Raw genomic sequence first — 15,655 nt, 5'->3', positions numbered from 1 at the left:
CTCAGACATCCAATTACCAATGCTGCAGTGGTCAGTTTGAATTCCTCTTTTCTTCTTTCTGTCCTTTAAAACACAAATGACTTGAATATATACTCCCTAATTATGTTTTGACATAAATATACTATTAATCAGGTGTCTGTGGTTTTACTCATACCAGTATGATATGAAAATCAACGATTTCAGTGAAATCTAACTTTTCCCACAGGCTTGAATGCATCACAAAGAATTGGTTCCCTTAAAGGCCAACTATACAAAATCTATTACCTTAATAATGTTTCACATTCAATCTGCTCCCTTGTGTTTTTACTTATCCTCACATATCTGTGAGCAACACCAACTGTGTCATGGAGGGTGATTAGCATAACTGGGTCTAGTTGGCTCATCACTCTGTCTAGTTTAAAAGGAGTAGAGAGAGAAGAGAGACTGAGAGACACACGAGAGAAATATGGAGAGAGACTGAGACAGAGCTGAGCTGCTTTTGGAAAAAGGTTATGTGCCTGGATGATATATGTTGATTAATTGGAATTTATGTTTGTTAGGGTTATTTATACTAACAAAATGCAGTAATAATGTGAAATATGAAATAAAATTGGGTTAACTTTCTATTCCTGCACTTCCAGTAGCATTCACTTTATGCCTGATGGCTCCACTTCAAGACCCCAGCAGAATTTAAAAAGCAACTAAGAATTCTCTCCTTTGAACCAGCTTCTATAAATATTGCAGTGTTGTGTGAGCCTTAAGTTGACACCAGGTGACGAGTGCTGGGTAGTCTCTCACCTCCCCGGCACTGTGGCTGCGCTGGCGGCTCAGATGCTGGCGATGGGCCAGCAGCCCAGTCGAGCGAGAACTCTGGAGGGGTAGCCGTGGGTCGATGAAGGTCGTAGAGCGACAGTTGTGATCCACAAAGAAGGGCTGGAGATTGAGGTCCAAATACCCACTGTTATGCAAGGACAAACTACACTGTGTACACAAAAATGTATCTTCATGTGCAGTGCACTGCAAATAAAGATTGTAAAAAAGGGTTAAGGTAATCTTAGGTCAGGAGTGAAAGTGTTGGGGTCTGTCGCACACACACACACACCTTCCCAGTATGGTCATGTTTCATCTCCCACCCTCGGGGAAGCTCCAGCTGCTTGTTGGAGAACATGTTGAGGAAGGTGACGAGGTCTCGGTTGTGCTGGTAGCGCTCAAAGTAATGAGCGTCCCGGCGCACCTTACTGATCATGTGCTTCAGGCAGGTGTTGCTCGTAAACATGCGGTAGGCACTCTTGACAGTAGAAAGAGATAGAAAACACATTACACTAAACTCAACTGAATGAAATAGATGATCATAGATAGTCTCTCAGTTAGGTACTTACACTATAGAACCAGTGGTACATAAAGTATGCGTGTAGCCTCATAATTCATTATTTGATGAACGATATTGGTAACTGCATTTACTGATCATCACTTATAACCAACTCTAACTCATTACCTGTAGTAAACAACAGTGCCAATGTGCAGCACTGCTGTATCACAGTACTGAATTACAGCACTACATACTGAATATAGAGTGGCTAATTCAGGCAGCAGTTACAATGAAGGAGGCTCCGAGTTGTTTGAAGTGTTCAAAGCCTAACGAGTCTAACTGCTGAATGGAAAATAGTATGCAGACAGCTTGAACAACGTAAAAAAGAACTGCATGGTCAAAGGGGCTAGAGGAGGAGAAGCATATTTCACTGACAGGGTTTGAATGCAGCACGGTGAAGAAGTCGGGGCTGCACAGGAACTTGGCGCTGGGTGACTGCAGCAGGAGAGAGAGGCGCGTGCGACCACTGGCATGAGCGACTGCACTGTCTCGTCTGTATTCTGCAACAGAATCAACAAGGAGAGGTTAACCTAAACAGACAATCTTTTGATGCAGTATGCTAAGCATAACATTTTGTACCAGCGACATAAACAAGACTGAGTCACAACCTGCTATTTGGCTGGTGTATTGTTAATAGATGAAATTGACCACATAGTTGAACATTTTTGTGGAACTAGAATACACCAATTTATATATTTACTCGGCCATATTTGCATTTTTTCCTCATGCTCTTACCTTCAAGTGTAAAATAATTGCTATAATTTCACAAACCAGAAATGGAGTGGGGCATCAGTTCACTTTCTGGTTCAGGTAGTAGGTCAACAGCGCTTTCCTCTGTCCGATCACTGTTTGTAATTGTCCTCCTGATGCTCTGGTATCTGTCGTTGAGAGTGTAGTGAAAATATAGAGTTCAGCAAAAAAGTAGTCATACATATTTTAACAGTTTAACTAATTTCTATGAAAATCAATTTATCAGATTAAAAATTAGGATTTTGGAATGAAGGGATGATATTATAGAAGCACTTCCCTATTGTAAGTGTTTGTGCAATATTTTTTTTTCAAAGGTACATTAAGATCACATGTCCCATTAAGTGAAAACATACAACTTAACCTAAGTCTCTGAGGGGGACATTTTTGTAAGCATGCATTTTGTTTTGCCTATGGACCTTAAAAGACATTACAGATAAACTACACATGTAGTTTAGTAAAGTATCGAATATACTTCTAAATAACAGCACTTACTATTAACAAAACTATGCTGTAAACATTACATTTCTCTTGTCCAAGCCTACCTGCGGTTTAGTTGCTCCATCTGCTGAATGGAGCTGGAGCGGGTCAGGCCCTGCGGGGCAGGAGGTCCAGTGGGACGCTGCCACGTGGTGGTCCTGTTCACATGGTCCACAAAGAAGATCCTCCCATGGCTGTCGATACGAGCCTCCCAGTCTGAGAAGCAATTAATAACAGACATGACATTAACATGTTTTAAACTCCCCTGTGTATCAAGACTTTATATTCAGGTAATCCAACACTGAAATCTGTTTATCTGTTTTTCCAAACATGTTGATTATTTCTGTAGAAATGCTTTCACAGAATGTGCTTTCACAAAATGTCTACTGATAACAGCTCCACAGTGATAAACATAAATATGCCAACATCCTCACACTGACAATGCTAACATGCTGCCATCAGGCAGGTAAAGTGGTCACCCCATTAGAGTGTTAGTAAGCTAACATTTGCTGTGTCAGAGGATCAGTACCATCTTTAGACTACGTCCACATGGGGAACATGAATGTCTTCTAGTTGTCTTGATATTTTACTTAAAATTATTGACATAGCTAATTAAAAAGTTGAGCGATCAAAGTCATTGGGAATCATTCTCTGGGTACCAGGGTGTTAAAACATCTGAGGCTGTTATCAAGATACTCTGTACCAGGATAGAGTCAGGGGATCAACAAAGTCATTGACTGTGGTGTTAGCATCCCTAAAGCCCTGCTGGTGTGGCTACAAAGGGTTGTCATTTTTTCTGACATGTCTGAGTGAGAAACCACTGTGTCAACAATTATTCTGTGCAACCTTAAGGAGTTCATTTTTAGTCCAAGGTAGAAAAACAATATGGTACACGCAGAAACACACACTCACTGGGGGGCAGAGGCTCATCCACACGTTGGTATCGGTGGATGTCCTGACGTACAGAGGGGAGCGAACGTACAGGATGGCCGTTGACATGGGTACCTGAATACAGTAAACACAAAATGCAGAGGGAAAATATGTTTTGAAGGGCACTGTTGTTCAGTTCGTTCTTAAAAGTCACCTGCAGGACTGTCAATTCAAATATCTCCACAACAAAAAGCGAACAAAGAGTACCTTCCTCTCCGTCTTGCTCTGAATCCAAAGACCCCGCCTCCTCATTTGGCTTTGCCTCCCCCCCTTCATTTTCTTCAGCCACGCCCCCTGACGCCTGGAGGCTGAGCCTCCTGACACTGATGTCCTCAACCTCCTCCAGCTCGCTGGATGGCGGAGCTTCTCCTTCAGCCTCAGTGACATCAGCTCGCCCACCCCCTTCATCGTCTACAGCTTGCGGGGTTGGTGAGGTGCTGGAAACCACGGTTCCCCCTGGGTCTATGGCTGTCTCTGCTCCCTCCTCCGCTTCCTACAAAATACAATTAAATTAATAATATCAGTTTAAAAAAACACATGTCAACACAGCTGCCACGCTATTCACTTCCTATTATTTGTTTCCCAACTGAGCGTTGGTGGCAGTAATGAGCAAGTAAATGTAGCAATGCACCAACAAAGACAGTGAACAAGAGGAATGGTAGCACACAAACAAGAAGTATAATTTAAAATGTTGACATACAGGCTTTGCAAAAATTTCAAAGGCATAAAAAAGATCTTAGCAGGTTTGTTAGATCTCAACAATAAATGCTGCTTATTTAGGGAACAAATGCTACAAAAATATGTATTTGTCCACAATATCACAACATGATAATATTGGTAGTAAATTGAACACGCCAAACCAAATCTATATGAAATTTATGTTTTAGACTTACTTACAAGTATCTGCTGATGTGGGTGGTTGGGGTGGCAACAAATACCCAAAATATGCATGTATTGCTTCTCAATAGCAATAGCAGCCATCAGGTATTTGTTCAAGAGCTTGATGAACTCACCACAGCAGTGGTCAGGGTGACCGGACAGCTCTCTGATGATGAGAAGACTGTCTGTGGGGCTGTTGCCATAGAGCAGGTGTCGATGTCTGATGAGGGTTCGTCGCCAGGCATCCTTCCTTCCTCAGGTATCTCTAAACCCTCTAGCGCAGCCTCTGTGAATGGACCCTCCTCTGCCTCAGAAAATACATCTAGCTCCAAAATATCGCCCAAGTCCAGACCTGTTTCCACCTCCAACTCAGCGGCTGTGTCTTCTATCGCAGCAGCTGCACCCTCAGGCTCCGCCACAAGCACAGAGGGCTCGAGCTGCTCAGGCTGTTGGAGCTCTAGAAAAGCATCATCATCTTCGGGGCCGTCAACATCTGAAGCTTCTCCATTCAGCAGTAGCGGTGAGAGCGGCACTGGAGTGATGTCATTGGCCCCTGACCTCTCCTCATCTTCGTCTGAATCTATGTGCAACATGGCACTGAGCCTTGTGTGTGTGGGGAAGCTAGAGCGCAGTTTGGGTGAGGCTGCACCCAGGGGTCTTTCACCAGGACCCTTGGGGGCCTCAATAGCATCCAGGCCCTCACTGAATGATCTTTGGAGCAATTGGTGGCCCGACAGGCTCTCAGGCCCCACAAATCTAGCCGCAGCACCCATAAAAGACAGGTCCTTTTCTGGGCAGGCCATGGCCCCACTTTCCCACATGCCCTGCGAGCTCTGGGAGCCGGTAGGCGAGAGTCCCGCAGAAACCACTCCTGGAAGGTGATGTGGCAGGTCCTCGTCATCAGACGGAGTCCCTGGTGCTCCGTTTAAGGATGAAATGCCAATGATGGAATCAGGAGAAGCACCTAGAGTGGACAGCAGAGGATGCATGTTGAAGAAAACAAATACATTTCAATTTTATGTACAAAAATGCAAGTTTAATTAAAGGCAGAATTACCATCAGGCCCGGTTGAGGTGAGCTCCACTTTGAATTGCAACTGACCACTTACATGTTCAGTGGGCAGGCGCCGACACAGAGAGAAACTCACAGGCTGGACACTAGAGAGAGAACAAAATGTAAGTAATGTAGTAGATCCTGCTGACAGAGCTGAAGCAGGAATGTTTTATGACAGTGATTATAGAGCATGTTCTGTGCGTGTGTGTGTGAACTCATATTTGCCCATTCATACCCAGGTATCTTTTCAATAAGCCGCTGCACAGGTATAGTCAGCTGGCCGAGGAAGCGTTTGATGATTGGTCGGCTTTTTGCAAACTTGTCCTTTACCTCAATATACAGGATGTCTGTCATTAGTGCTACAAATGTGTATTTCTGCAGAGAGGCAAAAACAGATATGGTCAGAAAATGCTTAATAAAATATATTGTGTGAAGATGTGTGAGCCCTTGTGTCCCCTGACTGATAATAAAATGAGGTGTTAGAGCACCTCTCCATGCCAGACAGGGTTGATGGTGTTAGCAATGATTGCTGATCGCCGTTCCTGTCCATGATGACTGAAGATGGGGAAGACGCTCCTCTTCCCTGGGTGGATGGACATCTTCAGGTATGGATCCGGATTAAAAAACATGCCCTTCTTCAGGCCAGTGGCACGCAAATCTGCAACAAAAAATTCCAGACAGCAGTCACAGTTTCAAATATCTAGGTAAAGGAAGTGAGGGCCTGTTTTCTATCATCTCTGCCTTTTGATACAATCTGTCAGGAAAACCAATTCCAAAACTCAATCTGGTAGGCTTTGTTAACTTTATTGAAATGTTATGTACACCATATACAGATTTACTCTGGTTGTTTTTGAGGATGATTACAAGAGAGCCACTAAAATATGCACTTTTTAATATCAGTCTCAATGTGTTCCAACAAGTTCTCAAATCACCTGTCAATGTGAAGCTGATCAGTTTCCGAGGATGTTCGATGCCCACCTGCTCTGCCAGCCCCTCCACCTGAGAGAAGAGGAAATGTCACACTTTACACAGCACAGGAAATATAACAGGATGCATTTATATTCTGAGGAAGATATATTACTTAAACCTGTATTAGTTCTGAATTCACATGGATATAAACACTAATACAGAAGAATGTAATGCATCTCACATCTAAATTCAATTTACTGCAGACTGTCAGCACTGGAGCAGCGTGGATGCACTGCTCATTGATGTTTGCAACAGAGAATTACATTGCTTATATGGGCAGCCTCATGTCAGAGATTGATTCTGTCATATATGAGTATTTGGTCATCAATCAATTGGACTATATCAAACATGGTATAGAAAACTGTCTGCCTGACTCAACAAATACTCATTTCCCCATAGTCTTACATATGTGGACATATGGTATCTCCACAGTGCTGTCAGTCCTGATGAAAAGTCTGGCTGCAAACACTATCATTCTGTTGTAGGGGGAAAAACCTGGGGCTTCAGGGGCGGATCTACGGGCGGGGCCAGGGGGGCACTGGCCCCAGCTGAAATGTAATTGGCCTCTGAAGTGCCCCCGTCAGTAGTGTTTAAAAAAACTACACAATAAACAATAAATATGACAATTTCTTAAGAATATTTAACATGAAACACTTTCCAAATATATTCAATGATGTGTGGTTTTTGCTCCAAGCTGCGTGGATGTTGAACAGACAACTGGCTCCTATGTGAAAATCCTAGATCAACAACTGTGTGGCTTGTTTGTATTTCTTACAACCAATCACAATAGCCTTGTGCAGTGTGGTGTCTGAAATGCTATGTGTTGTCTTCCCTTTAAAGGAAATTTATCTGGGTTTGAGGCCCAGAGGTCCTCAGAAATCGGAGGAAGTTTAGGTTGTCTGAGAAAAACTGAATGTATACATTAGGGCATTAGATCACGGCTCTAGCTGTCACCCTAAATTTGAGCTGGTGTCTTTCCCTTCCTGTCACCGGACAGGCTGGAGGAAAGCCAGATGTGTTTTCTTCAGATTCACGAAAACAACCCTCCTATATAAACGAGGAGTTGAAGTTGCCCCCGGAGAAGAGATTCACATCGGCCCCGAATCTCTCTCCAGGCAGGAGAGATGCACATTGACCCCGGATCTCTCCCTAGGCAGATTGCAGTGCTTGTATTGATGCTGAACTTTTTGTAATAAACCTTTTATACAATCAAGACGGTGTCATCGGAGATTCCTTCATCATCTTCACATCATCATCTTCACATCATCGCTACCCCAATATACGACAGCAGCACTTAGCCCAAGACACAGTGACAGAGACTCTACAAAATAGTGTCTGGTGTGTGGCTTCTTTTGGTCTAACATTTGCACGTGGGATGGTGATCGCTGTCATTTAAATGGCTAAATCAACACAGACAAAACAACAAAAAACAGCAACAAATGTATGTTGATTGGAACCTTCACTCAGCATAATGAAGGGTCTTTTTAATGGAAATATACCAGGATCTCTGTATAAAAGTGACTTCAGTTAAACTCACCAGGACGGCTGGATTCTTCACGGTGATGCAGGGGGTGGTGGCTCGAAGGGCTCCACTCACTCCATGGTAATACTTAAAACATACCTTGGTCTCAGCTGCAGAGGAAACAGCAAAGGGTTAAGGGATATGGAAAACATTACAAAAATGATCTTCCTATCGTTGGCTTCACTTCAGTTACACTGGGACTGTGGAATCGTGTTTTCAATACGTCCAAATCTTTCATATAGTGAGGGTAATTCTGAATTTATGGGTAACATACTGTAACCTGTGATTGTTATTCATTAAACAATGTGAACATGAGATTTGTTTCATACAAATATTCATAAAACGATTATTTTTTCCTTGAATGCCAGAAAAACATTGAGATTGTGGATGAGTAAATGTTTTACAATAATTCTCCACTTCTAAATCAGAATTAAGTGATTTTTCTTTTTTTTTTTAATTTAATGAATCATATCATTGAGACCCATAACTTACGCTCCATGAAGTAGGGCCCAGCCTCAAGCCTCCATACAATCTGACCTTTCTGGGTGCCATTCACCCCTCTGTTCTTACAGTCCCACACATTGGAAGGATTGGTTTCATCTGGCAAAAACAAAAGACCATTAGTTAGCTATGCAGGGTGCTAATTCTGGGTTCAGTCAAACCATGTTCTTGCTGTGTTGACATCCCTCTTGATATCAAATCAAACAACAGATGACAGTGATCAAGCTGCAATGAAGCTGCTATTTAAAACTGCAACCAAGCTGCATCTGTTCAGCTTTTTAAGCATGTTTAGTCTGCACACTCTTTCTTTAATCACTGAATATATTCCCAAAATAACCTCCCTACAACCTCTGAGCAGAAGGACAAACACCAAACTTCCTCTGAGTTAAAAACAGGGATGGGGAATTCCGCTGTACGTAGCACTTTTGCACGCAGATTAATGAAGCACCAACCTCAGCTGACTGGTGGAAAGTTTCAAGGTATATAGGAGTGTATATTGTGTGTGTGTGTGTGCATGAGTATGAGCATGCCTGTGTGGGTGCGTGAAGGGGAGTGGAAGAGGGGAAGGCAGGGCGCTTATCATTGAGTGTCTGCTTAGTCGAGGAAAGCAGTAGCCCCTCTGGGGTATAAGACCCCGGAGCAGATAATAAGTCCTGGCAGCCTTATGATCAATATGAATTGACCTGACGCCTCGCCGGGCACCAGCAGTTTACACTATCTCTCCCCCACATAGGGTCCCATTTACAAGGGAAACTAATCCAAACAAATTAAGTCCTGGAGGTCGTCAGAAACATAACTAATCATTTGTTAAACACGCTAAAATGAGCATGATCACAGTAAAAATAATAACATGGTGCCCAGAAACCACTGCAGTGTGTTGTACTCAGGTTTGTATGACCTCTTGGGAAGTCAAAGACACTATTGTTTTCAGAAATCCATTATTAACACAATAGATTCTCCTGAGCAGCTCACAGGCTGCAGTGTTCCCTGAGCATCCATCACCTCACCACATCATGAGGAGGCAAATGTATGGACTTGAAAAAGGATGATTTTTTTCAAAATAATTTCTTTTTACATCAGTGCAGCAGTATGTCTCTGTAGGTACTTTATGTGTGATAATAGATATTCAGTCCTTTACAACTGAAGCAATGAATACCCCTAGTATGGGTTTTACTCCCAACACACTGGCTCCTACATTTCCCATAATCCAACCAATAGCATTTGACCCTCCCTGTCCTGGTGGGTCTTTTCAGTTTATTGGCAGGGCTCCTGACACTGATCCTGTTTTTTTGTCTCAAAGACAAACCTGAGATAAGACAGGTGGCATCATCAGGGATATTGTTTCACAGACTGTAGATAGACCTCTTGATAGTCATACCCCTGACAAATAAGCTGACCTTTGTGGGTAAAATGGATGGAATGCCCCTTTAATATTTCAGTTTCTGGTTGCCTTGAACCATTAGCCCCCGACCCTTGCACGTTAAAAATAAGCACGTCGAGGGTTGGTTCAGGATTGTCTGTGATAACAGCTAACAGCCGGACAGAGAGAATTGTTGGAATGGGGTTTTTTTGGTCAGTAGCGATAGAGTTGGAAAAATGACATATAAGAAATAAAGATGAATGGTGAAATGTAAATATAATCAATGTAAACGATTTGCAAAGCCCTGCCACTTTTTCAAAATACTCATGGCAGATGCAGTTGTTTTGTATGCTGACAAATGATCACCTAATTTGGTCAAAGGTTTCATCTTGTAATACCGAGGTGGTCTTTGGTAGATCTCTTAATTTCTCTCAGAAACAAAATGCTGAGTAAGAGCTTGCTTTAGGTTACAGGTGCCAATGTAAGGTGATGTCAGCTGTTACTAAGTAAGCAAGACGGCATCAAATTCATGGATTGTTAAGACCAAATGTGCCAGTGGAACACAGTTGCTGCTGTATTGCTTTTCACCCTGATGGACAGATCTGCAAGACAGTTTGAGACTGATAGCCCTCTTCAGCACACAGGTCAATGTATTTCCCCCTGTCAAATTCCTGTCTCTAAGCAGGATTAGCATTTATTATTGGAGACCACCCTGCTTGCCGCTAGGACCTGTGTGGTTTGTGATGGTGTGTGTGTTATCGTACACCAAGGCAGAGCTGTTACATGTTGACTCAGCTTCCAGTCCTGTGTAAAGTCTCAACCGCTCCTGTTTCAGTATTGACTCAGAGATGGAAGCTCCTGCACAAGACTATACCTGGCTACTCTCAGCTTCCAATAATAAAACACCCGGATCAGCTGATACGCTTTGAGGACACGTAGGGTCAAGCTCACTCTGTTCCTGAGTGGCTGCGAGTTTCCAAAAGTCATTTTGGGGGAAAGCAAATACAACAACAACAACAATGTTTTTTATGTGTTTTGCTTGTTCCAGAATCCAAAGGGGTGGTCTTAGAACACAAGACATCTCCGCAACTAACATGTTGTTTTGTTGATGTTGTTGAGTGTTGAAAATGTGATAGTTGCTTTGACTCATGTAAAAAATCCAGCCGATCGATATGTTGCATGAAGTAGGTATCACTTGTCACACATCTGCTATGGCCCAAAATTGAGGATAACAAGAAGCCATATAATGTGACTAAGGCTTCTTCCATGCAGCTACGTTTTAGTTTGAAAGTGGCATTTTCAAACTAAAACTATCTCTGCTCACACAAGTTTTTTGGCCCCGTCCATAATAATATGCTTGAAAACGCATATCACATGACCACTCATGTACACTGGGAACACGTGTTTTAGTATGGATGGGCAGAAACTGAGATGTTTGGAAATGATGCAATGAAGTTGGATTTCTAGCCATTCACTTATGGCTGAACTACATCGTGCATTTAGATATTTCATCTTGACTTGCATTTGGTTATGAGGACCCGTGACTTGACTTTAATCCATCTTCAAAAACATAAGAGTTAATATAGACCCAGACTTCAAACCTTGACCTGCCCAGAAGAATTAAAAGTTCATTAAAAGCTCTACCAGTTACAACATGAGTAAAAATAATCATCTAACCAATGTGGTACAGCCCGATCCAGTCGGTAGCATCCACTTCCTCCTTGATATCCCAGGATATGACGAGGTTCTGACCCCGGTTCAGCGTGTACTCCAGAGTGGACGCCGTGAGCGAGGAGCGACTCTGGGACGTCACCAGGTCTGTATCACTGTTAGCACGTGGAAGCCCTATAGGACTGCTGACCACAGACACGGTATCAACAGCAGCCCCACCCCTCTCCGCCAGGGTCCGCAGGTTCTCTGGGCTGAGGGTGTGCCGGAGGTGGGGGCTGCGCCTTCTTGGAGCTGAAAGGTGTTCGCGGACCCCCACAGCCAGGTTGGGTGGATTGTGGGAGCGCGTCCTGGGTGGCAGGACTGCTGTGGCCAGGGACGGTCGCATGTCTGTGTCTGGTGAAGAAACAGCTACAATAAGTAAAAAAAAGTGGACGAGAGGCCCAAGAAGTCTTATTGACTGTTGATGCGGTGACGCATTTTGCTGTTTTTGACTTGCTGACTCAACTTAAACCCTCATGTTTCAACAGTGAGAGTTAGTTAGAGGTTGTCGTGCCTGGATAGGAGCCTTAAAATTAATGTGGTGATCTCCTCTACTTATAGAGCCCCGATATCTGCGAGTTTGGTCCACGCATCACAACATAACTGTCGCAGTTAAAGATATCCACAATGTTTGCCAGTCTGATTCCATGGTATCCAATGCCAACTGCAACCTGAAGATGGGGAAAGAGGGAGAGACAGAGAAATCAGTCAGTGACAAATTTGCTGCAACACAACAGAAGCAATAATTGTAAACTGTGAGTCGCCACCAGCAGATGACTGAACAAACATTAGTCACCAGTCGTGTTGTTTGCTGTCAAAAAGCCTGTCACCAACAACAAATAATCCGGCACAGCCATTCCGCTCCGTCCTTTCTTCCCTGACGTCCCATTAACAACGAAGGAGGTAACGTGTTTCAACTGTGAACAATTTGTTTTATTTTTAGAACACATTTAAGTCATTTTTATTGGTTCATTGCTGACACAATGTTCTGTTTACTTCTCTGAATGATTAATGAAACACTTAATGAAAGTCTATATGTTCGTCTTAATGCTACAAACACTACCCTCTGTGGAGAAGAGTAAACTGAAAATATCATATTTGAAATCCATTATGTCTGTGAGACTACTGGAAAAAGAAATGCATGAAACGTTCTCTTAACCCTCACACACACACACACACACACACATCTCACTAGATGGGTTTCGGTTGTTTCTGTTAGTGCAGATTGCCTCAGTAAAAACAGAGAAGGGAGACATGCAGCTGTATCTGCCTCCCAGGAAGCTCTTCAATCAACAGTAGCCAGTTTGGGAAATGTCTGGGGAGTGCTGTCAGAGTCTCAACCCCAGCCAGCTCGTTAAAACGGACGGATAGCATGTTCCTTCACAATCTGCTGGTTTAAAATGGTCCGAGAAGGTGTTTTTTTATCTAAAGGTTTGGTGACAATCAACAAATATGTGGTGGCTGCATTTAGAGCTTAGCCCTAAATCTTTGGCATTTTAAATGCGTGTATGTCTCAAAAACTGAGCTGTCTAGTGATGCATGTCTATGGTAAATTATTCCGAAAGCTCAGTGACAATATTGGTGAATTTTGGACACATGATTCACTCACTATACAGTATGAATAAAAAGGTGAGTTGAACATGTCTTCTTCTCAATCTCAATCTACAGCAACAGTCTCCAACGGGGTCAAACAATCAATCAATCAAAATGTATGTGTATAGCCCATATTCACAAATCACAATTTGTCTCATAGGGCTTGACAAGGTGCGACATCCTCTGTCCTTAACCCTCAACAAGATGAATGAAAAAAACTACCAAAACAAACCCTATTAACAGGAGGGGAAACATAAAGAAACCTCAGAGAGAGCCATGTGTGAGGGATCCCTCTCCCAGGACAGACAGAAGTGCAATAGATGTAGCGTGTAACTGAAAACATTAACAAAATTCCAACAAACAGCGGGTTATCAGACTGAGACACAGACACACAGCACAGGTGCTAATCTCCGTCCTGGCAACAACATGCTTGTGCTGGCTGATCGTAGGAACTGTTGAGCTTCTGTATAATTTTGTAAGGTCTTGAACTTACTTTTTAAAGTGTAAATGTTATGTTATGATTTGGTGCAAAACAAATAAAATTGAATTCATTCATTCTAAAAGGTTGTGAATTTGGGTCTCAAGATTGTGCCGGGTGCTTCACAGAAATCTGAAATAGTAATAACGGTCAAATATTCAAACTTATATGAGCAAAGTACCTGAAGTATTACTAATAAAGAAAATTCATTTAATAAAAAGAGTGTATGTAAAAAGCTCTGCACACATCGTTCATCATGCCAACAATGAAAAAGTGAGTATATTTTAGAACAGTTTGAGGAGGACTCACTAATGACAAGGACTAATTCTGATATAGCTCCAGAGCTTTCACACAGACCAAGACAACAGCCCATTTCAAACAGGCATGTTTAGAATGGGCACTGCATTAGTAGAGACTAATAACCATTCCCTCTCACATTCACAGCTATGGTCAATCAACCTAACCCTAATCTGCAAGTCTTTGGACTGTGGGGAAGCCAGAGTAACCAGAGGAAACCCACACTACCGCAGGGAGAACATGCAAACTCAACAGGAACTACGAACCTTCTTGATGTGAGGTGGCAGTGCTAACCACAGCATTACCTTGAGGGTTAATGGTTAAATATGAAAAGAAACATTCATTTTGTTCGTAAAATAATACCAGAGTTACAATATTGTTTCCGTCACTGAAACAAGGAAGACAGCTAGTTGACCTCCTTCACTCCTGCCATCAATACTGTGGCCTCTACAGGTCGCCTAGCAATAAAACGAAGATATGGGTTGGAATAAACTGCTGCACAGATGACTTAAGCTGTAATTAGAGGACAGTCTCTCTGTCCATGGCCCTGGGGAGGCGCACCTCAGTTAGAAAAAGGCTTCTTTAACGGTGCCCATTTTTGTTCGATACCTATTTATTTCAATGTGCTCTCTGCCTTCCCTCCACTGACCCACTAACAACTTCCTGTAGAGCAGCTTTAAAAAGTGACAGGGAGAACAAATCTAAGACCGACTTAAACACAGTTGGTAAAATCTGGACTTAATATTTTTGGGATGCATTGGACTGGCTTTGACTTTTGTTCGCACATGTTTACTCAGAAATAAATCCTGTCGACAGTTAGTAGACCCTGGCCCATCCCTTAATTTCAGAACTTGAATACAAGCCAGGATGTAGTCTGAGATCCTCTGGGACAGCGTTGCTAACCATTCCAAAATCAAGGCTGACAACCAAAGGAGACAGAACCTTTGCAGTGAGGGCCCCTACACTTTGGAACAGTCTGCCAGAAGAGATCAGACCAGCAGAATCGGTTACCTGTTTTATCTTTCTTATTGTATGATGTCTGTGACTTTTATTATTTGTATCTTTTTTATCATTAATTATTAACTGTGATTGTTTGTGAATCATATATTTACTTCAGTTTTGTTTGTTGTAAAGCACTTTGTTACTTGTATTGTATAAGTACTATATTAATGAAGTTATTTTTATTATTATCAAAGTGTGAGACTACTGATACACACTAGAACATCGTATCGCTCATCTACATTAAGTATTACACATGTGCCAGGCATGACAAAATGCTGCATAGGAAAAAATTACTGAGGTTGTAATTTATATGAAAATTGTCATTATAATGAAAAATATGGAAAATAATATATGGTTCTTATTTATGGCTCTTATGCATCTGAATCAATTCACTTTGCATTTCGAACTGACTGAGATAAATGATGAACTGGCCACTGGATTGGCTGCATTTCTAGGTAACTCAGGCCTGATATTGAAATAAGATCTGCTGTAATTGACATGAGGAAAGCCTGGACATCCCTGACTCGACAAGATTACCAGAGCATGGCTACATCTCTCACACACACACACACACACAAGACGCATAGAGGGATTTATGACAGAATAAAACCTTAATCACAGTTGCAGGAATACGTAAATCCTGCTCACGTGTGCACATGGCCTCATAGAGTCATAAAGCATCAGCAGGGAGGGGCCAGTTCCATAAACAAGAAGGAGCTTATTCAGTTAGAGAGAAAACTAAAATAAATGTACATGTAACTGTTGAATTGTTATGCAAGTGTTCCA

The 15,655-nt window shown here is 42.4% G+C and overlaps 1 protein-coding gene across 6 annotated transcripts in view; it reads right to left on the bottom strand.

Annotated features, from left to right (window-relative positions):
- hecw2a (HECT, C2 and WW domain containing E3 ubiquitin protein ligase 2a) overlaps positions 1-15,655 on the bottom strand; it is a 34,563-nt gene that overhangs the window by 12,662 nt on the left and 6,246 nt on the right. For 2 of the 6 annotated variants that reach the window (XM_069532679.1, XM_020099586.2), the window contains exons 2-16: positions 11,467-12,170; positions 8,421-8,528; positions 7,944-8,038; positions 6,370-6,436; positions 5,926-6,095; positions 5,673-5,812; positions 5,441-5,541; positions 4,519-5,348; positions 3,713-3,998; positions 3,488-3,580; positions 2,641-2,791; positions 2,120-2,226; positions 1,724-1,848; positions 1,082-1,267; positions 778-912 (exon numbers count right to left, since the gene is read on the bottom strand). In XM_069532679.1, the coding sequence (XP_069388780.1) occupies positions 778-912; positions 1,082-1,267; positions 1,724-1,848; positions 2,120-2,226; positions 2,641-2,791; positions 3,488-3,580; positions 3,713-3,998; positions 4,519-5,348; positions 5,441-5,541; positions 5,673-5,812; positions 5,926-6,095; positions 6,370-6,436; positions 7,944-8,038; positions 8,421-8,528; positions 11,467-11,845 (2,973 nt within the window). In that variant the 5' untranslated portion in view covers positions 11,846-12,170. Of the gene's footprint in view, positions 1-777; positions 961-1,081; positions 1,268-1,723; positions 1,849-2,119; positions 2,227-2,640; positions 2,792-3,487; positions 3,581-3,712; positions 3,999-4,518; positions 5,349-5,440; positions 5,542-5,672; positions 5,813-5,925; positions 6,096-6,369; positions 6,437-7,943; positions 8,039-8,420; positions 8,529-11,466; positions 12,171-12,295; positions 12,417-15,655 lie in introns of all 6 variants that reach the window. The other 4 variants (XM_069532675.1, XM_069532676.1, XM_069532677.1 and 1 more) reach the window with 4 other exon arrangements.

This window comes from Paralichthys olivaceus, chromosome 10 (assembly GCF_024713975.1).
Source record: "Paralichthys olivaceus isolate ysfri-2021 chromosome 10, ASM2471397v2, whole genome shotgun sequence".
In the NCBI taxonomy this organism is placed as follows: Eukaryota; Metazoa; Chordata; class Actinopteri; order Pleuronectiformes; family Paralichthyidae; genus Paralichthys; species Paralichthys olivaceus.
This window is presented reverse-complemented; position numbering and strand designations above follow the sequence as displayed.